Consider the following 23,807-nt stretch of genomic DNA (forward strand, 5'->3'; position numbering starts at 1 on the left):
GCATCCTTCACCATCCTTCTCATAAGTCTATATTTCTAGAAATATTACAAGTGTATTGTTATTAATGAAACTGACCTTTTGTCTGTGTGTTTAGGGCGAGCTGGGGCAACCGGGTTTGCCAGGGCCAATTGGGCTCCCAGGGATTGGAATTCAGGGAGAAAAGGTAAAAATAATAATTTTATCGTTATTGGTGATCTTGCAATGAAAGTTTGGGTTTCTAATATTCAACAATTCTCAACATCAGGGTGTTGAAGGTCCAAGAGGGCCACCAGGAGGTAGAGGGGTACCAGGAGAGGGCTTACCTGGACCCAAGGTTGGTATTGCTTGAAACACACAGAAGAGAATAATGTCATAAATAGCAAACTGTTGTTTGTTTGGGTTTTTCGTGTCACTTTGCCACGTTACGTTGGTGGGAAAAATGCAGAACAAAATTTTATATTTTATCCTTTATCAACTCCTGATTTTTGTTGTAGGGAGAACAAGGTTTGCCAGGAGAGATGGGAGCCCCGGGAGAGAGAGGACATGGAGAACCTGGACCAAAGGTAATGCTTATTTATGGATGGATTTTTCTTAAAATTTGCTTAATTTAAAACATTTTTAAGATTTGGTGAGGTCCAAAAACTTAACTCATAGTATTTTTTCAGGGTGACCCTGGTTCTTCTGGGCTGGCTGGAGTACCTGGGCTTCCCGGAGAGGATGGTGCACCAGGACAAAAGGTAACTCAACATTTTGATATCTGGAAAGGTGTGAGGTAATTTGAAAAATAAATATGAAAAATATTTATTGCGACGTTTCGATCACAAGTTCTTCCGCAGGCATATATATGTATCACGTCACAATAAATATTTTTGATATATTGCAAGTTAATAGTGTGCGGGATACCCTTTATTTTTATATATGTTTGGACTTCATTGTCTCTCTATCCAACACACCTATCCGGAACTAACAGGTGTGCGACATTGTTCTTCTTATGATTGATCGATCTGAAATCACTGTTAGTTTGAATCGTTTATGCATTTGGGAAAGCAACACCTGCAAACATAATCTTTATACATATTCTTTATTATCATTAATATACCTGAAAAGGTTTGAAGAACAGCAATATAAATATATCCTTAAGACATTTCCTGGAGCTGCGTTTCATAGCTGCGTGTGTATGGTTCTTCATCTGCAGCGCATATTGAGTTTCTGCACGAGAGCGCCCTCTGGCTTTTGGATGTAGCGGCATTTCACCGTAACTCATTGAGAAGCATAGCAAGCATCATCGGCCGATACATATTAAAAGTTGTACAGTTAAACTTATGCTGCTACTGATACAGTATTAGATATTCCCAGTGTTTGAATTGAGGGGGTGCTGGGGTGGTCCCGGACCTCCTAACAAACTTTGAGGGACCCCTTATAAAGCCTCCCCTGTCCCCTGTTTTTGGTAAAGGTCCCCTGTCTTTTATTAAAATTAATATACTACATAATTTTTTATTTTTTAATTCTCATGCTGCGCAGCCACAAAGCGATACTGTCCATTATTTTTCCCAATTTCGTAATAAACTAATCTGAAATACATGTAAACTCTCAAGTGCACCTCACGCTGATTTCTGGAGGAATTGACGGATTGTTTGATTTCGGATTGGGTAAGGGGCTTTTAAAAAATTTGAGTTTAAGTTAATGGTTATTATGGGTTTCTTTGATTAAAACATTGATCCAGTGCAAACAAAAAATGTTGATCCAGGATCACATCTTACTTTGTTAAATCATGGCGACCCTATAATGGGGGGATGCTTAGCTAGGGGACCCCCATAAACTTTGACATTATTCGAACACTGGATATTCCTCTGAGCAGAGAGGCAAATAATTTAGTAACTTTAGTAACCGTGGCATAGCAAATACTCACCAACACCTTTTGTTTTTAGGGTGAACCTGGAGTCACAGGTTTTAGGGGACCTGAGGGTGCACCAGGAATTGGTACTCAAGGAGAGAAGGTACTTCAGTCACTAGAAACTTCATTATATATTCATTTAAAGTAGTATTTCTTTGAATATATGACTTTTATGGCTTTATCTTAACTGTAACATCAGCATCATACTGGAATTAAAATCTACACAGATTTAAAAGCTAAAACACAAACTTACCTAAAATTTTGACTGTATGCTTTTGTTGCATTAAGATTTCTTTCAGGAAATGAATATCCACCTGTAGTAAATTTTCATGGTTTTCTCTGAGCTCTGTTTTTGTCTTCTAATAGATGTTAAACTTTAAAGGTTAAGAATTAGCAAGGCCTGTGATGATGTGTGTCAGTATAACCTAAATTTTGAAAGTTTGTGCTCTATTCTTTATAGGGAGACCAGGGCCAACGTGGGGTTCGAGGGTTGCCAGGTCCTCCTGGCATAAGTGGCCCCTCAGGAGCAAAGGGAGAGCTTCTAAAGAAACAAAGAGTGATTGCTCAATTTTTTGTGGTATTAGTTTTACAATTTCCTATCATTTTGCAACAGTGATTTTAAGAAGTATAAACATGCTCTGAAAAGAATGACCATGCTTGATTTGAAGTAAGAAACGTATTAGAAAATAGGAAAAAGGTTATATGCAAACTCCTGAAGGTTTTTGAAAGTTTAATAAAGAAAATGGATGTTGGAGCCAATGGTGTAGTGCAGGGCAGTGCCCCGACATATGGTGCAGATGCATTTTTGGCGACCCAAGTTTGAATTTTGTCTCGATGTCCTTTGCCGATCCCGTACCCCTCTCTCCACTACTGTCCTCCTGTTACACATTCAAAAAAATTGGTGCTAAATAGCACTAAAAGCTCATTATCATAGGGGAACCATTGTAGTGCTATATAGCAGTGGTTCTCAAACTGGGGGGCCGCGAGATGGTGCCAGGGGGGCCCCAGTTTTATGACATTTTATCAAATAAATTAATTTATCATGAATTCTTTGCAATTAAACCTAAAAAAATAAGACTACTTCTTATCATTTCATATGTTTTGTTTAATCAAAAGTTTAGTTTTAAAACAGTTTCTTGTCATAAATTTTCTTTGGGGGGGCCGCGAAGGAATGCGCCATACAAAAGGGGGGCCGCACGGTGAAAAAGTTTGAGAACCACTGCTATATAGCACCTATAAAGCACCTATGAAGAACCATACAGGGGTGATATAGCACCACTATAGCACCAGATGTGGTTCTATATAGCACAATAGGGTTTCCACGTACCACATAGGTGCTATATGGCACTTTAAATGGTTCCCCTATGATCCACTTTTAGTGCTATTTAGCATCGTTTGTTTTAAGAGTACATACTGTCTATCAAATCAATGCAAAATGTCCAAAAAATAACTTAAATAAAAAGAAAATGCACACGATTTCAACTATAACACCATAAAGATCAAATCAAAAATGATAATTGAATAACAGTGAAAATCTCGGCTCTAACTCTGCATAAAATGGTCATTTCTAAAAGTTATGAAATGAAAACTGTGCTTTCCCAATGGTATTACAAGTAATGAAATTACATCATCGGCACTTATATACTGTTGCTTTCAGGGAGAGCCGGGTATACCAGGAAGGCTCGGAATGCCAGGATCACCTGGGCGAGCTCTTGCAGGAGCCAAGGTAAGAAATATGAGATGTGCCACGCCCCGCAGGCTGACAGACAGTCATGTTATGGGCCTGCCGCCAAACCGATGAATCAGAAAGTTCAATTCACATTCATCATAGATAATCTGTGCAATAAAAATGAGAAGCAATGCTATGACATTATCGCTCTATGCCTGCAGGGTGACGTGGGTCCCGCAGGACCTCCAGGACCTATTGGAGAGACTGGTTATGGTCTACCTGGTCCGAAGGTATGCAATGTAGAATAAAAAGTGATATTGTGATACAGACAATCATGTGGAAGAAACATGGAAATATTAACCACGAATGACATTCCTACCATTTCGCAATTTAGGGTGATCGAGGTAACGCAGGCCCACCCGGGCCATTCGGGCCTAAAGGTGAAGGATTCCCTGGTCCGGTGGTAAGTGACTGTGTTTAGATGAAAATTTTATTTTTAGTCACCATAGGTTGTTGTCCACTAATACCAAAAACTATCTAGGTGTCTAGGTTTGTTGTTCAAGTATGTTTGCCTATGTGATCTTATACAGGGTCTGCCTGGTTTACCAGGCCCACCAGGTGAGCCCGGCCCAGAGGGGATTGGTCTTCCTGGACCAAAGGTAAAGTTACCTACTACTTGAACGTGCACAGCATACATTAAAATATCAGGCTCTTTAAAACTTGATTATTTAATTCTGTACATGATGGTATCAATTGGCAGTTTTTCATTTTAGTGACATAGCTTCTAATAATTTTTTAATTCCCCTGTGTTGATTTTATTCTTTAGGGAGACATTGGATTCAGGGGTTTACCTGGTTTGCCAGGACCCCCTGGTGAAGGAGTGCAAGGACCACCAGTAAGACCCATAATAGGCTGTATCTCTAACAGATTACTATAATGAAACTAATACTGATGTCCATAACAAGGGTACTGAGTCTTAATGGCGTTCCTGGGATTGTTATGACAATTAAGAAAGACAAGGGATGTGTCCGAAATAGCCCCCATTCCCTCATTCACTATTTCCTACATTAGTTCACCAATATACGCTCATTATTGCGATGCATTGGGGGTTGAATGAGTTTACTCAGTAATGATTTCGGGACACCACTAAAAATGGATGTCCCCTCAAATAGTGCACTATTTATTTAAGGGTATATGGGCTGTTTCATTCGGACACAGCCAAGCTGTCTGCTCATCCTTTAATGCTATCCTTTCTTAATGTTGCAGGGCAACATGGGAAGAGCAGGTCCTCCAGGGCCACACGGGCCCCCAGGGGAGGGTATTCAGGGACCCAAGGTATGTTAACTGTCCATTGCCAAATTAAACACATATTTAAGGCTGGGCAATATAGTAAATTTGTATGTTTGCTTTATAATTATGTATATAACTGCCCTTCCAGAAAAATGCGGAGTTTTTTTGTGGGCAAAAGTCCTTGATCTTGCGGCACACTTTCTTAAAAAATGCAATGGAATATGCGGGATATTTATGCAATTTTATGTGTTGAAATTGCGAGAACTTGCAAAACATGCGGGAACTTCCAAAAACTGCGGTCGCGTAATTACGTCATTTCAAAATGTTCCCATTGCAACAGGGGACATGGCTGCGCTTGTGTGAAGTAAATGCAACATTTTTCAACTTTCTGCTAAGATATATGTGAAGAGTTTCGTTGCAAAACGAGATAAATCCATTTTTAACATTTTTGTCAAAACATGTTTATTATTTTGTTATCATGTTATTATTTTGTTTTATGGTGCTACTTAGTTGTATTTTTTAAGTTATGAAGGTTTAAATCAAAACAAACCAACTGCAGTTGAATTGATATAAATTGGAATGCACAACCAAAAAAACGAGATTTCTGAAAAATAAAAAAACGGAGTTATCTCGTTTTGCAACGAAACTCTTTATGTGACTTTTTGATACGAAAATGCAGGATTATGAAATCATGCAAGCCTGCATATTTTGCGCATGGAAATCTGCAATTTATGCGCCGAAAGTGCTACATTTAAAAAATACGGCCCCTGCATAAATATGCAGACTTTTGGCTGATTATGCATTAAATCACGCGATCGCATAATCGGGTGATTCTCACGAAAACTTGGTTTTAAAAATGTCAAGCATGAAAATTATTAAAATTGCTGAAATTTACTTTATTTCCCACCAGACATTGAAAAACAAAGTCTGGAGTAAATGGGAACATTAATTTAAAAACTTTTACTTATCATTTAACACTTATTGTAACATAATTTAAAAAATTAGTCCTAAAAAATCTCATTACAGCAACAGTCAGAAAACATCAACACTGACATATTTTCAAAATGACATGACAAACCTGAAAGAACATAATTTGGAGATTCTGCACATGCATTTAAAATCAAAGTATTATGCTTCTATTAATTAAATGAACATTTAATAAGCATCTGTTGCGGTAATGATAATCAAAATGTCGTGTAAGCATTCTGACAAGACAATATTTCAAATTAACTGTAAAAAAATGATCTTACCTGGTAGCCATCTTGAAGTAACTGGTCCATGTGCTTGGTCACTCAAAATCAAACTTTATTAAAATTCTGTATGTGTGCTTAAACTGTTCTCAAAAAGTGTTGCGGAGGATGAGAACATCAGGCATGGACACATCATTTTCCTAATTTTTCTTCATTATTATTATACATGAATATTCAGTAAATATTTTTTCTGTCATCTAAAGTAGTCTAGCAAAACATCCATTTATTTTTTTTCTTAATATTTTTGTGTTAATTTGATTAAATTACAACATAACGCATGTTCAAACACAGCCGGACACATTGCGGTGCGGTAATGAGAATTTCAGCAGAAAATGAGATAAAATTTACAATTATAAATTCTTATGTTGAAATCACACATTGTGCAAGGTAAAACACAGTATTGTGTTAATTCTGATGCTTTTTAATGTTACTATATTACACATTTTAAAGCTAAAATCATTAGTGCCGTGGTGTTTCAATGGTTTCGTGAGAATCACCCAATCATGTTTTTCTGGAGGGACTGATTGGCCATTTCTAATGCAATATAATGGCTGGGTAAGAAAGTTATTGTGTTTGTTGAATCCATCAGGGTGATCAGGGAGCTCCAGGAGTGACCGGGCCAAGGGGTCCATCAGGAGAGGGACTTCCAGGGTCCAAGGTGAGGCTTTGGTTCACCTTCTGTACCTGCCAACATTTTACCGAGTCCACATTTATACGACCCACTTAATTTGTTTCCGTGTGCGTGCCCTGTAGGGTGATCGTGGTTTTCCGGGCGAGAGGGGAACTAAAGGTGGCAAAGGTGACATGGGTGACCCCGGGACCCCTGGACTATCTGTGAGTCTAGTTATTATTAACCATCCTTTTTGGAAGTGTTTTTTATATAAATACTTATAATTTTGCTTAAAACACCAATGCATTAGTGAGTTTTATATGTGTTATATTGTGTCTCTTTAGGGAAGACAAGGAATCAAGGGCGAGGCAGGCCTGACGGTAAGTTCAAACATTTGTGCACATCTGAACATAGATATTAGTTTAACGGTCACTATACAACTACACAGAATATTAATGTTAACCAATCATTTATTTTTCAGAGAGAGGATATAATCAAGCTGATAAAAGAGATCTGTGGTAAGTCTCCGATTAAATTCTTTAAACAAATGATTGCTGCACTGCTTTGGATAAAAGCGTCTGTCAAATGTCTAAATGTAAGTGGCTATAGTTGCTTACATCATCTTTCAATATGCAGGGTTCCCACGGGTCCTTGAAATCCTTGAAAGTTTGTGAATTTGTGAAGTCCCTGGGAAGTTTTTAAAAATATACATACATAGATACAGGTCATTGAAAGTGCTTGAATCTGTTTTATGCAATCCATATTATTCCCTGAGTAATGTAGGATAATATTATAAAAATTCTAGCCTTTTAAGCATATGTGCTAAACTTTTTGCTTTAAATGCTTCTGTATGTGAATGTTGATTCATACCAAAATGCTTTTTTTGGTCCTCCTAGTTGACAATCAGGAGTGTTGCGCAAGTGCATTTTTTAAAAATGCATTTTCTTTTCAAATATTCGAGAAAATCCTCCGCTACACCTTTAAGTCCTTCAATTTGAGGGTATTGGACCTTGAATGGTCCTTGAATTTGAAGTTAACAAAGGTGTGGGAACCCTGAATATAAAATGCTTAGTTGCAATTATTTACTTCTGATGTTTTTAGGATGCGGCATCAAGTGTAAGGAGAGGCCGATGGAGCTGGTGTTTGTGATCGACAGCTCGGAGAGCGTGGGTCCAGAAAACTTTGAGATCATCAAGGACTTTGTCACAGCGCTGGTGGACCGCGTCACGGTGGGCCGCAACGCCACGAGAATCGGCCTGGTTCTCTACAGCTTAGAAGTCCATCTGGAGTTTAATCTGGCCAGATACATGACGAAGCAGGATGTGAAGAAGGCCATCAGGAACATGCCGTACATGGGAGAGGGCACCTACACGGGCACGGCCATCCGTAAAGCCACGCAGGAAGCTTTCTACAGTGCCCGGAACGGTGTCAGGAAAGTTGCCATCGTCATTACAGACGGACAGACGGATAAAAGAGAACCTGTTAAACTGGATATTGCCGTGCGTGAGGCTCAAGTGGCTAACATTGAGATGTATGCACTGGGTATAGTTAACACCTCTGACCCAACACAAACCGAGTTCCTTAGAGAGCTTAACCTCATTGCCTCAGACCCTGACAGTGAGCACATGTTTCTCATTGATGACTACAACACACTGCCAGGTAAGCATGAAAGAAAAATTATATAAATATATATTCAGTATAATCATATCATGATTGATAAACATTCACAAACGTCCGTGTTTGGTCTATTCATACAGCTCTGGAATCTAAGCTGGTGAGTCAGTTCTGTGAGGATGAAAATGGAGCCCTCATCTACAACCGCGTCTCCAACGGGCTTAATGGAAATAATGGATACGGCTATAACAACGGCTATGAAGATAACGCCTTTGCAAGCAGATTTCAGGAAACAGTGGACAGAACTCAGAGTCACACCAGAGGCAGAGGACACACCGTACCTCTTCCTATCAACCCCGGCCCTCTCAAAACACAGGTTATAAACACCATCTTCAGTCAGTTTGATTTCACATTACCAAGACAACATAATTTTGTCATAAATCTGTCATAAACATGACATAGCAGTTTATTTATCAAACTTAAGATACTATCTAGCTTCAGCTTCAATGTGTACCACTGTAGTTGAGGTCAAGAAAAATATTAATGACGTTGTTATAAAACAACTTGACAGAGTATTAACACTGACATGACATTTTAATGACAAATTTAATTTGTTTCACTGGTAAAAAGTGGTCAGAAAAATATTCATGACACAATTATAATTGCTTCATATGTAATGTGAAACCATAAAGCTAGGTAGTGTCCTTAGAACATGAATCTGCTATGGCATTATTATGACAAGTTATGATGTATTGGTTTATGTCAAGTTGTCATTACAAAGACATCCCAAACAATGTCATCTTTGCATAAAAAAATGACATTATTGAGTGAAGGCCACTTAATGACAGTTGACATAAAGGTGCATAAAATCTCCTTCATGTTCATGACACGTGCAATGTCATTATTATGAAGGTGTCATGTCAGTCTTATGCACACCCCTTTAACTAAAGGGTTAACATTTAACCTGTGCTGGGTTGTTTTAACTCAGTCATTGGGCCAAAAATAAAAATTTTCTGGATTAATTTAACCCAAAAGCTGTGTTTGTCCCTTTTTGACCCAACGCTGGGCTGAAAATAACCCAGCCTTTTTTTAAGCGTAGACTGTAAAAAAGATGGATGACGTGACTCTATAGATTTCCACAGTGGAATAATAAAGCCAAAATGGCCAGTGAGATTCTGCCCCAAAGACATTTTTTGGAGAGTCTGCGATGTTGAGATTGCCATATTCCTGTTCAACCCTATATCACGACATTGCGTGACTATTTCACGCATGGACCAGCGTGACAATGTCACGCTTTGCCGCGTTTGAGCGTGTGCATGTCACGCTTTCTGTTTGTGTCGCTGTCACGTATTGGTTACTCAACTTTTTTGTCCTATTTTCAAACCATTGTCGCTTCGGTTTAGGGTTAGATTTGGTGCTTGTGTTATATGTCACTTTAAGTATTTGTCACTTTAAGTATTGGTTTATAAAATAAAAAGATACAATACTTATTCTTTTATATTTTCTAAACTTTAACCAATTGTCACCTGACGTTGGGGTTAGAGTTTGTTTAGGTAAGGGTGTCATTTTATGTAAATCTAACCCTAAACCGAAGCGACAATGGTAAGAAATTAGGACAAAAAAGTTGAGTAACCAATACGTGACAGCGACACAAACAGAAAGCGTGACATGCACACGCTCAAACGCGGCAAAGCGTGACATTGTCACGCTGGTCCATGCGTGAAATAGTCACGCAATTTCGTGATACTGGGTTGTCCTGTTTGACTCACAAACACAAAAATCATGTCATCATGCTGCGTTCACACCAGCCGCGGTAAAGGCGTCAAGCGTGAGTGATTTCAATGTTAAGTCAATGTAAAGGCGCGTTGACGCGCGTCTGGAGGTCTCGCGGCGCGAATGGGGCTAAAGCGCTGCGTGTCAGACGCGATTCCGCCTTATTTACACGTCTAGTTCGCGCAAATGCCGCGAATTGAGCGTTGCCCGGGAAACGCGCCAGTTGAAAAAATAGGTACTTTCAATATAATTGATCCTCGTCCTTCTTTTTATTCTGTCACTCTCCCGTTTTCTCTTTCTGGTCTCCTCCGACAAAACCTTGGGTTTCTTTTTCTTAGTTGCTGCTTCAGCCATGACAAAAACATCAGGAAAATAAATAGTTGCGCACTCACATCCTACTATTTGCAACACTTTCATTTTGCTGCAATGTCAGAAACATTGGCCTCGAATCAGATTATTAAAAGTTCTTGCCAGTTTGGATTACAGTATGCATCAGACGGACTTTGGTTAATGCTTATGCACCAGGCCACCGTTTAATTTTATGTTATGCCTACTATTTAGGTGGACAAAGATGACTTTGAAGGGGAAGACCTTGACATAAAAACCCAAAGTCAAGGCGGAGGCACCATTGTTGTTGTCAATAAGACTGTTCAGCCCGTCCAGCCAGGAACCAGTACATCTTCATCTTCTTCATCTACATCATCTTCCTCTACCTCATCAGTATCTACATCAGTATCATTATCCTCATCAGGGTCAGTAAACGTGAACACAAAGCCTCGTCCGGTTGTGATTAAAGGTAATACAAACACACAACATGACTCTCCATGATTGTCCAGTCAATGAAATATTATTATTAATATGACTTTCTCTACCTCTCTGCATCAGAGTCATTAGTTCCTCTGGATCCACGATGTCTGTTGACTTTAAGTCAAGGTTCCTGTAGAGATTACAACATCCGCTGGTACTACGACAAGCAGGCAAACTCTTGTGCACAGTTCTGGTACGGAGGCTGCCAAGGCAACGAGAACCGTTTCCAAACAGAGGAAGAGTGCAAGAAGACGTGTGTCCTCGCCAGTAAAGGTATTATAACACCCTTACACTGCAGACTGAGCGCATTCAGATAATACCAACATATTTGTGATAGTTAGTTGAAAATATGAAAGTTAACATGTGCTTTAATGTGCTTTTATTTGGTATTTAAGTAAATGTAAGATATTGTCCTTATTTCTCATTACAGCTGGTTAACATGGATGAAGATCTCACCTCAGGCACTCTACACTGAACCTTCAAAAATTAACTTTGAAGGTCTCCAATGATGGATGTGATAGAACACTCACTCCTTTAATTATTTGATGAGATACTAGCATCATAAAATTGTTTCACCAGCTTTAAACCTGTCCAAGCAATACTCAAGCCAAATAACAAAATTACCATGATATACTCACCCTCAAGCAATCCATCATCTTTCAGACGAGCACGTTTGGAGTTATTTTAATAAATGTTCTTGCTTTTCCAAGCTTATATAAGTAGGAAACAGGGATCAGGCAACAACTTCTGACTTTGAAGCCCAAAGGGGTGTATCCATCCTTCGCAGAGGTGATCCGCACGGCTCCAGGGGGTTGATAGGGGTCTTCTGTGGGTGATCAATGCTATATTGTAGGAAAAATCCATATTTCAAGCTTTGTGGGCTGTGGTAGCTGGCTTTCAGTGGCGCCGCCATCTTGGACTCACGCATTTCACGACACGAGAGTCACTGCACAACGTACCCATGGCAAAGAGCACTCACTACACTAAAACTCCTAATGGTGCGTTCACACCAGACACGGAAGAGGCGGCATGCACGAGTGATTTACATGTTAAGTCAATGCAAAGACGCGAACAGGCATCATGCGGCATCCGCGCGTTCCGCGAGAATTAAGCGTTGCCGCGTGATAGTTGAAAAATCTGAACTCTGATTTTCGTGGCATGTTAACCAATAAGAAGCTTGCTCTAGCAGTGACGTGATTACAGGCAGCGAGTGGAGACAGAAAAACAAAACAACAATAGAGTACAATCATAATCGCTAAGTTACACGCTACATCTTCGTACTTTTACAGGAATTAAAAGGATCTTGCTTGGAAAAAAGTGAGCGAGGAGGTCGAACAATCTGGTAAGTTTACTCAATTTGAGCTATATAAGCCCCTCCTATGATGCAAATTTATGCATGAATGTCTTGAATGACTAGAATTTCACGCGCAAATAAAGCGAGTAAACTCAAAATGTTCAAGCGTCCAACTATGTGCGAATTGTGCCACCTCTTCCGCGTCTGGTGTGAATGCACAGTAAGAGTCCAGGATGGCGGCGTTGCTGGGGGCTGGTTGTTGCAGTTTGTAAAGTTTGAAATATGGATATTTTTCTACACAATTGGATTGATTACTCAGGGAGGACCTTTGTTGGCCCCTTGGAGCTGTGTGGATTGCCTCTGTGAGGGATGAATGCACTTTTATGGGGTTTAAATGATGGTCATGTCTATCTTGGATTGCTCGAGGGTGAGTAAATCATGGGGTCATTTTGATATTTGGCTGGAGTATCGCTTTAAGAATGTGGAGAAAAGGTTTGATGTAGTTTGTGTTTTTTATCGGCCATTTAAATACTGAACTAAAGATTTTAAGTACTGCACCTGCTGAAGTAAAAAACTGGTATTATAATAATGACTGTTCCTTTTGTCATAGAAATGTGCCTTTATCAATAAACACAGCAGGCCATTCATTCATACAGTATTCAAACATATCAACATTTCTTATTTTTCATGTTATATACTGAGAATCTGTGCACTGCCGTAACAAGTGACATATAAAATATAATTTGCAGTCTTCACTTGGACTTGATTGTATATGTATTTTGTTTTATTTAAATTTATATACAATTTGTGATTTAAAGAAGCATTTATTAGGTCACAAAAACACCATCAAGCAAGTAGGTCTATGTCTAGTTTTTAAAAAAAAAAAAGTATATACATTTTTGATCAGAAACTAGTGAAGGTCACTATTGGAGTACTAAAATTTTGTATATATTCCTTTACGTGTGTTTGTTTGCAGTACCTTTACAATATTTTTGCAAATAGTTGCATAACAAAAATAACAAACCTGAATTCTTGTATTCCAATAGATGATTATGCAAACCATAATGAACGAGCCAGATGAGATTTCTGATCATTGTTAGTTCTTTGGAACAAGACGTTATTGAATTGTAGACATAGAAATGTTGACTGTTATAAATGTATTTGGTTTATATTTTGAAGGTGTCATTGATTTGATAATTTTGTGAATTTCATTAATAAAATGTTTGGTTAATAATAATGTCCATCATTTTTTTACAAACTTTGAAAAAAGCATGCAAAGAAAAACTTAAAAATACATGAATGATGTTATGAAAGTTTCGTTTGTTTAGTACATTTTAGTATAGTCTGAATAAAAAAAAAAGAAAACATAAATTTACTTATTTGGGGTTCCTGTAGCTCAGTTGGGAGTGCATTGTGTGAGCAGCACAGATGTTGTGGGATTAATTTTCAGGGAACATACTAAAAATGTATAGATTGAATGCACTTAAAGTCACTTTTGATTAAATGTACAGTAAAAGTCATATAAAAGCAGATCTGAGCAATTCTATGCAAATATTAACCTTACTATAAAAAAGTTATTATGAAAAAGTTTTTAACTAGTTATAAATATTTGGTGACTTAAATATCAGGGCGAGGTCTCTTAAGTTTTGTTAAAATTATTTTCCATAGTTAGGTAAGTGCCGCTTTCAAAATTGTCACATCTGTAAAGGAGAAATGTCTATATTCTCAATAACATTTTTACTTAAGAGAACAATTTAACAGATTATTTCAATGCATTCTATGGCACCTTTAACATTGTTTCTTCCTCATAAATGTGCACATGAAAATTTAAATATTTTTTTTTTCTTTAAATGAGCCATCCCTTCTTCATTTGTTGGTTTGCCTCTGGTTTGTGCATTTTAATTCACAAATTCACACAAAGTATGCCGTCCAAAAAACTTGTCACATCCATCACACTTAGCCTATTTCCCCATCTGAACTCTATAATAGAGTGACATTTTACTGATGTCTGGACTCTATTATCAGGGGTTTAGGAAAATATAAACAGATGGTTCAAAATATAGATAATAAATACATAATAAAAAATATTTTATATCAATTTAGTTTTCAATGAAACACTGATCAATAAAAGTAAAAAAAACGTATCTTTTGGCACCTATTTTTTACGGTCTATGTTTGGCACACGGCATAAAACGCGTTTCCTAAAAGCAGTTTGTCCCGTCTGTCTTACCGTACGCTGCTCTAGCGTTGCCGTGGTGACGCTCTGTGGTAAATCCTCTTATCCAGCGACGAAGAAAGCGTTTGTTTTTTCCAAATCACCGTATTTATTTTATGTTAAATCTCTCATAAAACATCTGAGAGTACAGATTGATAATGGCGTCAGTATTAGATGCGCTGTGGGAGGACAGAGATGTTAGATTTGATATCACTGCACAGTAAGTTCTCATGATAATCATAAACATTAAACAAGTCAATAAAATACAGTTACAGTTTTAGCATTATGCATTTTACACAACAGTTGTGTACAGTATGTTTATATATATCGTGTATGAGGGTCACAGTGACACCCATTTACAGTTTCATGCACCTCTTATACAACAGCATGGGATTCATTTAGGTTTTATACTGTATGTCACCTTAAAATCTTTAATGTTTCATTTAAGGCAGATGAAAACCAGACCAGGCGAGGTTCTCATCGACTGCCTGGATTCAATAGAGGACACGAAGGGAAATAATGGCGATAGAGGTGTGAAAGCTTTGCATTAAATGTGAAATATCACAATTTCAGCATCATTACCTGCATTACCTGCAGTTACCTTCTTTGTTGTTGTTTTTTTTTGGGGGGGGGGGGGGGTATAATGAGGTAAAATCAATGTCATTGGTAGTCATGGCTATTTATATACTGCTTAAACCAGAGGTCTTCAAACTTTTTTTAGACCAAAGACCCCTTAATAGATAGAGAAGAGGAGCGAGGACCACCCAGTACTGCATGTATCAAATAATATTGTATTTATTATTATTTATAACACATACATTGTTATAATGGTTACATTACAAAGATATTAAATAATAATTTTTGCCATACTATATAGCATTTTGATTTAGCTGAATAGATTTTATTGTGTGAATGTTATGCTCTTCGTTTTTAATTATAATTTTTTATTAATAACCTATTAATGCATTTTTTATTTTTCCGCCAAAAATATTTTGCATTTAAACTTTATTTGGAGGACCCCCAGTAATACCACCACGGACCCCCAAGGGTCCCCGGACCCCCTGTTGAAGACCCATGGCTTAAATTATTAAAATGCAATGCCATTGTTATTTTGTATTCATACAGGTAGACTCCTAGTGACCAATTTAAGGATAATCTGGCATTCACAGGCACTTCCAAGAGTTAACTTGTGTGAGTATCTGAAAATTTGTAAACAATAGCCTCTCACAGCAATAGATTATTGTGTGTATGTGATCAAATTATTCAACTATTAGAGGGTTAATATATATCAGAACTGTCAATCATTACCTGATTCATATTGTTTTTGTGTTTTTATTTAACAGCAGTGGGATACAACTGCATTATTAATATCACCACAAGGACAGCAAATTCAGTGAGATATCATTTTCATGTTATTATCAAAAAAAATTAAAAGCTCATCTAGATGCTGTTCAATTTTCTTTTGTTTCCAGAAACTAAGAGGTCAGACTGAAGCGCTTTACATATTGACCAAATCTAATAACACTAGATTTGAGTTCATATTCACCAATGTGGTTCCAGGAAGTCCAAGACTGTTTACATCTGTTATTGCTGTTCACAGGTATTTGGTTATTATTTACATACACATACATCATAAAAACATTTATGGGGTGGTGATGGCGCAGTGGATAAGAGACATGCCTTTGGTGTGAGAGACCCGGGTTCAAATCCACTGTGCCACATCATTGTGTCCCTGAGCAAGACACTTGACCCCTAGTTGCTCCAGAGGCGTGCAACCTCTGACATATACAGGAATTGTAAGTCGCTTTGGATAAAAGCGTCAGCTAAATGAATAAATGAAATACACTTTAGTGTAAAGCCCGGCACACACCAAGCTGATGGTTGGGCAGCTTTTGAGCATCATCGACCTTAATTTTTTTAGTGTGTTTTGCATCGTCTGCTAAAGTAAGTCATAGTCGCATGTTTTGTAGTGCTGTGTTCAAAATATCGATACGACGATACATCGTCATGGACGCCTCACGATGTGCGCATCGATACAGCATCTTCCGTATCGATTCGGATGCACTTTTTAAAGTAACGTGATCAATCGCTGCTGGTGCGTGATCTATATGGAAAGGACGCATGTGTCCCGCGGAGTATGTAGATTTAAAGGTAGCGGGGTATACTTTCACTTTACGTGTCTGTCTCGCTGGCTCACGTGCCTGCGAGCCGCTCTCTCTCTCTCTCTCTCTCTCTCTCTCCCTCTCTCTCTCACGCGTATTTAAAATCAATGAGTTCAGTATGAAAGCGAAGATATTTTAGCCTATACTTATTAGTCGCTCTCTTATAAAACAGTACTAACGCATAAGAGAAGAAACATGACAAAGATTTGCATGTGAAAAGTGTACATCTAGAGAAGAGATACAGAGCTAACGTTACTTCAAACTGTAGCTGTCACATTAATAATCTGATTTCTGTTTAATAGTATTAAGTCTGACTGCATGTTTACACATATATAAATAGAATAATGAAATGAGAGACAAATATAATGCCTAGAGTAAGACACTTTTTCTTTGTAAAACTGTTTAAAAAAAAAACATAAGTTAAGTATTAACTCTGAGATTTTAAGAATTTCTATGAGTTACACCAAAAGCTAATAAATGAATGGCAAAAAGACAACTGTTACAACACTGCTTATTCAATGTACATTAAACAATAATAGTAATAATGTTACTTAATTCTGAACAAAAATGTAATAGTCTTGTATCGTGATGCGCATCGTATCGGGGCCCTTGTATCGGGATACGTATCGAATCGGGAAACTGTTGGCGATACACAGCCCTAATGTTTTGTGGGTTGATACACCATGTTGAATCAGTGGTGGCGCTCGTCTGGAAGTCGGATCATTCTGATTAGCTGTTCGGCATAACCAGCCAGTGCACAAGAAGAAAAACGAAAATGACGAAGAGGGAACAAACAGAACACCAATCTCATTTTTGGAATTTCTCATTCAAATATGTGAATATTTTAAAAAGATATGGCTCATGAGATATTACAGGTATACATAAATCCGGTGGTGAGAGAGATGTGTGTGCAACTGGTAAGTGATTGCTGATTTGTATCCCAGCATTCAAACAGCAAAAAATTATTTTCAAGAAGAAAAATTCTTAGTATTTTTGTCTTGTTTTTAGTAAAAATAACAAAAAATTCTCAAATTAAGATGCTTTGCTTGATAAGCAAAATGACCTAGACAAATATAAGACCAGAAATATCAAATTTAAGTGATTTTGTGCATAAAACAAGCAAGAAAATCTGCCAATGGGGTGAGCAAAAAAGATCTTGAGAGTTTTTCTTGAACGCTAAATTCAAGAAAAATTAAATTTCAAAGTTTTATATTGTTGGTCTAATAACTGAACTTGTTTTCTTGGGTAGTTTTGCTCATCAAGAAACAACATTTTCTTGAATTTAAGAATTTTTAGATAGTATTTTTGTCTTGTTTTCAGTAAAAATATAAAAAAATTCTTACATTAAGATTCTTTTTCTTGATGAGCAGAGTTACCTAGGAAAGTGGGTTTGGTTTTTAGACCAAAAATATCAAATTTGGGTGATTCTGTGCATAAAACAAGCAAAAAAGTCTGCCAATAGGGTAAGCAAAATTTTCTTGAATTTAGTGTTTAAGAAAAATTTTCAAGATTTTTTGCTTACCCCATTGGCAGATTTTTTTGCTTGTTTTATGCACAAAATCACTTAAATTTGATATTTTCGGCCTAAAAACTAGACTTATTTTCTTGGGTCATTTTGCTCATCATGAAAAGGCGTCTTAATGTGGGAATTTTTGATGTTTTTGCTCAAAGCAGGACAAACATACTAAGAGTTTTTTTCTTGAAAATAATTTTTTGCAGTGTAAGTGCTTCCCAAATTGGGGTACAGGCCCTCCTTGGAGGGCGCCCAGTTTTATGACATTTTATAAAATACGTTACTTTATCATAAATTCTTTGTTTACGTAGCTACCAACCAACAGCACTGCATTGTTTCCTTTAGACCTGGTTTCACAGACAAAGCTAAAACCAGGACTTGGCCTTACTTAAATTAAGATGTTTAAGCACCTTTTATAAACATGACTCATAAAAATATGTTACTGGAGTTTATCTTAAGACACATCAATGGCACTGGCACTCAAATATGTGTCTTAGTCTAGGACTAGCCTTAAGCCTTGTCTGTAAAACCAGGGGTTAATGATTTGTTTAAATTATTTTTTTTAGTTTGAGATTGTTTTATGTAATGATTTTTTTTTGGGGGGGGGGGCCAAGGGATGCACTCTACACAAAGGGGGGGCGCACTCCAGAAAGTTTAAGAACCACTGCACTCAAAATCTTTGGGTTTCCCGTTTTGAGTAATGAACACCAACTACTGCCACCAACTCGCATGCAGGCAGGGTTGAATCTGTTTCTTATATCAGGGTTCCCACGGGTCCTTGAAATCCGCAAAAGTTTGTGAATCTGGGTGGAAAATTCAAGGCCCTGGGAAGTTTTTGTAAAATAAACATGCATAGAGACAGGTCATTGAAAGTGCTTAAATCTATTTTATGCAAGAAGTTTTCTGGAAAAAAATCCATATTATTCCCTGTGTAGTGTAGGATAATATTATAAAAATTCTAGACTTTTTAAGCACACATGCCAAGCTGTTTGGTTTAAATTCTTATATATTCTGTATGCAAATGTTGATTCATACCAAAATGCTTTTTTGTATAGTTGTGTTTGACACATAAAAACGTCTCGGGTTACGTATGTAAATGTTGTTCCCTGAGAAGGGAATGAGACGCTGCGTCTTCTCTGTCATACTTCCTGCATCCCTGTAACGCCGTCTTTTGCAATATTTCAGATAGCGATATACTTCCTGGCTCCCGCGTCACCCTGTCTTTGTCGTTAAGCCTCACCATTGGTTGAATTATATATACACATTCAGATGCACTTACCCTTGGGGGCGTCCCCAAAGTGTCACCACAGTGACGCAGCGCGAGTTCCCTCGAAAGGGAACTGTAACAATGTATCTCAATGTAACCTTGCTCCCACTTGAAATGTGTCCCCACATTTAGTCCTTGAATTTGAGGGTATTGAAAAGGTCATTGAAAGGTCCTTGAATTTGAAGTTAACTAAGGTGTGGGAACCCTGTTATATCTCAAAGTATATCTATGTTTTATTTTACCACTAGAAATATAATCCAAATTTATACGATATGCATATTTTTAAATATAATAATATCTCCTCATTATTAATAGAATGTTATGGGAAATGTACTGGAGCTAGATACAAGTACATAACTAAAAGTTAATAAAGTAAAGTTATATGTCTCTTGTAGGGCGTATGAGACCTCCAAAATGTATCGTGATCTTAAGCTAAGAGGAGCTCTGATACAGAATAAACAGCTGAGACTTCTGCCACAGGAGGAGGTTTATCATAAAATTAATGGAGTCTGGAATCTCTCTAGTGATCAGGGTAATACACTGCATTGTGTGTCTGCTGTTTTACTATGATGGTACTAATCTGACCGTCAGCATCATGTGTTTTTTTTAGGGTAATCTCGGTACGTTTTTTATCACAAACGTGAGGATCGTGTGGCATGCCAACATGAATGAGAGCTTCAACGTCAGCATTCCATATCTGCAGATTGTGAGCGTTTCTTTTATCTCGTTTTTTATCTCTTTAATAATTTATAGATTTTAATATCCTGCTTTTTTACCGTTTTAAGCGTTCCATACGGATTAGAGATTCTAAATTTGGACTTGCTCTTGTCATTGAAAGCTCACAGCAAGTAAGTTTACCCCAGGATTATCAGAAAAAACATTAATATTACATATAACATGATTTGGCATGACACTGACATTTAATATTTAGTCAACTTAAGTCATTTATCAACTTCTTTACTAAAACATGTCAATCTTTGCTCTCATAGACAGGAGGATATGTGCTGGGATTCAAGATCGATCCGATGGACAAGTTACAAGATGCGGTGAAGGAAATCAACTCGTTACATAAAGTGTACTCGGCAAACCCCATCTTTGGTGTGGAATATGAGATGGAGGAAAAGGTATTTAAAGAAATCACAGTGGACATTTATGTGATTTGTTCGTTGGATAACACAGTGATAATTTTCATGTCCTGTCAGCCTCAGCCGCTGGAGGAATTGACTGTAGAGCAACTTCCAGACGATGTGGAGATTGAACCAGATGAGCACACAGATGCATTTACTGTGAGTTTTACTTCATCTGCTACTTGCAGACATAATGATGCTGTCATTCTCTATGTAGATCTGTGTGTGTGTGTGTCTCAAAATAGCTGATCGCTTAAGCCATGACACACAATGTCCCACAGACCTGTTGCCTGGTTTCAAAAATGTTTACATGTTCTGATAAAAGTGGAAACTTATTTGTGACATTAAAGATACGATATGTAATAATTAACTCTTTGCTTGTTTATTGTCTTTGTTTAGGCCTACTTTGCAGATGGAAATAAGGTAAATGGATTATAACCATTGATTTCTGAGTATATCACCCAGTTAAAACAGTTGACAAATTTATGCTCAGTTTGTAATGATGTTAATTATTATTCTGTTGGCTGTTGTATAGACTTGGGTTGGGTCACCAAAAACAGCATTAATCATTATTTCACCGTCTAGCTTAACTACAGACCCAATATAATTGGCTACGAGTAACCCAGTTCTAGCCAAAATAAACTTTTTTAATTTGGTTACATGGCGTTTTTGCACAAATGAATTTTATCATGTAAGCAAAGTCAACAGCGATTACAAGCTGCTTGGTTTTACTTATTCGACTTATTTACTTATTACGTAGATAAAATTTTCACTGACAGCCTAAATTTTGCCTTGTTTTAGTCTGGACATCTGAGCTGTATTTGGATGGCTATTAGACGTCTTTTAAATGCAAAATTGCTTGCTGGGGAACTTCCGAGTGTACACTAAAAAGGTCTTTTTTAAACATTAAAGGGACACATATTTTTTTGAAAATATGCTCATTTTCCAGCTCCCCTAGAGTTAAATATTTGATTTTGGAATCCATTCAGCTGATATCCAGGTCTGGCGGTACCACTTTTAGCATAGTTTAGCATAATCCATTGAATCTGATTAGACCGTTAGCATCGTGCTAAAAAATATCCTAAGACTTTCAATATTTTTTCTATTTCTGAAGAAGGCGCAATAATATCACGCAGCAGCCGAAAATAATCCTCTCTGTAACTTTCAATAGCAGGGGACTATTTTCGAGCACTGCGTAATATCACTGCGCCTCCTGCAGCCATGTTACGGCAGCAAAGTCGTTGATTATTACGCCAGAATGAGAGTACAGTTCCTAGCCATATCTGCCTAGAAAATCACAACTTTTAATTTTCCATCGGTCTTAGTCCACGATGTAACTACAGAAGTTTTAAATAGGAAAAATATCGAAAGTCTTTTTTGTTATTGTTTAGCAAGATGCTAATGGTTTAATCAGATTTAATGGATTATGCTAAACTATGCTAAAAGTGATTACGCCAGACCCGGAGATCGGCTGAATGGATTCCAAAATGATAAAAATCAAATGTTTAACTCTAGGGGAGCTGGAAAATGAGTATATTTTCAAAAAAAGTGGAGTGTCCCTTTAAGACTTGAGTTTACTAAGCCAACTCCAAATGTTTTGTCTTGATGATCATTGCTATTCTAGTAATGTGTTTTATTTCTCTATTTAAGCAACATGATCGTGAAGCAGTTTTCTCTGAAGAGCTGGGTTTGGCTGTAGAGAAACTGAAGGATGGATTTACACTACAGGGACTTTGGGAAGTCATGGGATAAAACAGGGAAATGAAATAAGACTGTGTGACCATTAGATGTACAGCTGTACAGTAAAAGATTTACATTTAGAGATTGGAATTAGATTGTTTCATATTGTTTACATACATCATTAAGTGTTTTCTCCATTATTTATATTAGAATTCAAACTCTATATTACTCTATAAACTCTATATCTGTCAAACGATTAATCGCGATTAATTGCATAAAAAATAAATACATATTATACTATATATATATATATATAAATAAAACAAATTTGTTTATAACATTTTTTCTTACATTTATGTATATATACAAATACTAATTACACACAGTAAACACACATATATTATGCAAATACAAACTTTTATTTTGTATGCAATTAATCACGACAAAATCGTTTGACAGCCATACTAACACTGCAAAAAATTACTTTCTTACTTATTTCTACTGAAAACAAGACAAAAATACTATCTAAAAATTCTTAAATCAAGATGTATTTTCTTGATGGGCAGAATGACCTAGGAAAGTGATACTATTTTTTGGACAAGGAATATACAGTTTAGGTGAATTGGTGCTTGAAACGGGCAGAAATATATGCCAATGGGGTAAGACATTTTTACTTGAATTAAGTGTTTAAGAAAAACGAAATCTTATTTCACAATTTTTTTTCTCACCCCATTGGCAGATAATTTTGCTTGTTTTGGGGACAATTTCACTTGGGTTGTATATTATTTGCCTTAGGACTAGAGTTATTTTCTTGGGTCATTTTGCTCATCAAGAGAAGGCATCTTGATTTAAGAATTTTTAGATATTTCTACTGAAAACAAGACAAAAATACTAAGTAAGAAAGTCATTTTTTGCAGTGTATATACTGTATGATAGTATTTATTTGGTATATGATGTCTGATAATGAACATATGAACATGTGTTGGACCAAGTTTAGGAATATATTACTTTATAATATGAATGTATTTATAATGGTATAATATTTATACTTGTGCAATAAATGCAAAATATGACTTGTGCATTAGAACATAAGCTTTTTGTGTAAAGAACATGCAAATGTTGAAGTTGTTCTGTAATAGAAAATTTATGAGAATGTGCTACAAGACATGTTATTTCTCTAGTTACCAGAATAAATAATTGACTTGTTTTAGGGATAGTTCACACAAAAATGAAATCTTTGTCACTTTTTACTCACCCTCATGTAGTCTGATCCACCAGTGTCTTTGTTTTTCAGAATCCAAACAGATTCAAACACTTTTTAAAGTGTTGTTTTGGGTTATCTGGTTACTTTGGGAGTGGATGGTAAGTTCGAAAGAAGCCAAAATGGTTTGATAAATCACTAGTGTTGTAAATCGACTAGTGTTGTATATTTTAAGTGTCCTAAAGGGTTTGGTGAAAAATAAAACTAATATATAATCTATTATTTAATGAAAGTCTTGACCTGTGTCTCTCTTTCAGTGCACATTCTCTGACACAAGTCAAAACCGAGTCCACCTCGGTCATCATCCACTCCTATTTTAGCCGGAGGACCCAAATCATCACTTGTGTTTGGGTTTTGAAGAATAAAAGTAAGACGTTAAGGGTTCTAGTGACATGACGATGA

At 36.9% G+C, this 23,807-nt stretch overlaps 2 protein-coding genes across 2 annotated transcripts in view; both read left to right on the top strand.

Moving 5' to 3' along the window:
* Positions 1–13,429, top strand: part of col28a2a (collagen, type XXVIII, alpha 2a) — a 38,437-nt gene extending 25,008 nt beyond the window's left edge. The window contains exons 16-36 of the mRNA XM_073854783.1: positions 95–163; positions 245–313; positions 474–542; positions 645–716; positions 1,908–1,976; positions 2,334–2,403; positions 3,529–3,599; positions 3,764–3,832; positions 3,937–4,005; positions 4,133–4,201; positions 4,369–4,437; positions 4,809–4,877; positions 6,672–6,740; positions 6,836–6,916; positions 7,037–7,072; positions 7,174–7,210; positions 7,794–8,351; positions 8,450–8,682; positions 10,641–10,875; positions 10,965–11,159; positions 11,317–13,429. Of these exons, the coding sequence (XP_073710884.1) occupies positions 95–163; positions 245–313; positions 474–542; positions 645–716; positions 1,908–1,976; positions 2,334–2,403; positions 3,529–3,599; positions 3,764–3,832; positions 3,937–4,005; positions 4,133–4,201; positions 4,369–4,437; positions 4,809–4,877; positions 6,672–6,740; positions 6,836–6,916; positions 7,037–7,072; positions 7,174–7,210; positions 7,794–8,351; positions 8,450–8,682; positions 10,641–10,875; positions 10,965–11,159; positions 11,317–11,324 (2,286 nt within the window). The 3' untranslated portion in view covers positions 11,325–13,429. The remainder of the gene's footprint in view (positions 1–94; positions 164–244; positions 314–473; positions 543–644; positions 717–1,907; positions 1,977–2,333; positions 2,404–3,528; positions 3,600–3,763; positions 3,833–3,936; positions 4,006–4,132; positions 4,202–4,368; positions 4,438–4,808; positions 4,878–6,671; positions 6,741–6,835; positions 6,917–7,036; positions 7,073–7,173; positions 7,211–7,793; positions 8,352–8,449; positions 8,683–10,640; positions 10,876–10,964; positions 11,160–11,316) is intronic.
* A 969-nt stretch (positions 13,430–14,398) lies between these two features.
* On the top strand, positions 14,399–22,286 carry bbs5 (Bardet-Biedl syndrome 5). The gene is made up of 12 exons (XM_073854786.1): positions 14,399–14,615; positions 14,844–14,926; positions 15,521–15,586; positions 15,739–15,788; positions 15,868–15,995; positions 19,733–19,866; positions 19,946–20,043; positions 20,123–20,185; positions 20,327–20,461; positions 20,540–20,623; positions 20,864–20,887; positions 22,115–22,286. Exons 1-12 carry the CDS (start codon positions 14,554–14,556, stop codon positions 22,214–22,216), a joined length of 1,029 nt encoding a protein of 342 aa, XP_073710887.1. The 5' UTR covers positions 14,399–14,553; the 3' UTR covers positions 22,217–22,286.
* Positions 22,287–23,807: the final 1,521 nt, after the last annotated feature.

Source organism: Misgurnus anguillicaudatus, chromosome 17, assembly GCF_027580225.2.
Source record: "Misgurnus anguillicaudatus chromosome 17, ASM2758022v2, whole genome shotgun sequence".
Classification (NCBI taxonomy): Eukaryota; Metazoa; Chordata; class Actinopteri; order Cypriniformes; family Cobitidae; genus Misgurnus; species Misgurnus anguillicaudatus.

Excerpts from the sequence above, each read along its gene's own strand:
- bbs5 (XM_073854786.1), top strand. The coding sequence starts at position 14,554 with ATGGCGTCAGTATTAGATGCGCTGTGGGAGGACAGAGATGTTAGATTT. Across the intron at positions 20,044-20,122 it reads GCATTCCATATCTGCAGATT|CGTTCCATACGGATTAGAGA; the intron begins GTGAGCGTTTCT and ends TACCGTTTTAAG. Across the intron at positions 20,186-20,326 it reads TCATTGAAAGCTCACAGCAA|ACAGGAGGATATGTGCTGGG; the intron begins GTAAGTTTACCC and ends TTGCTCTCATAG.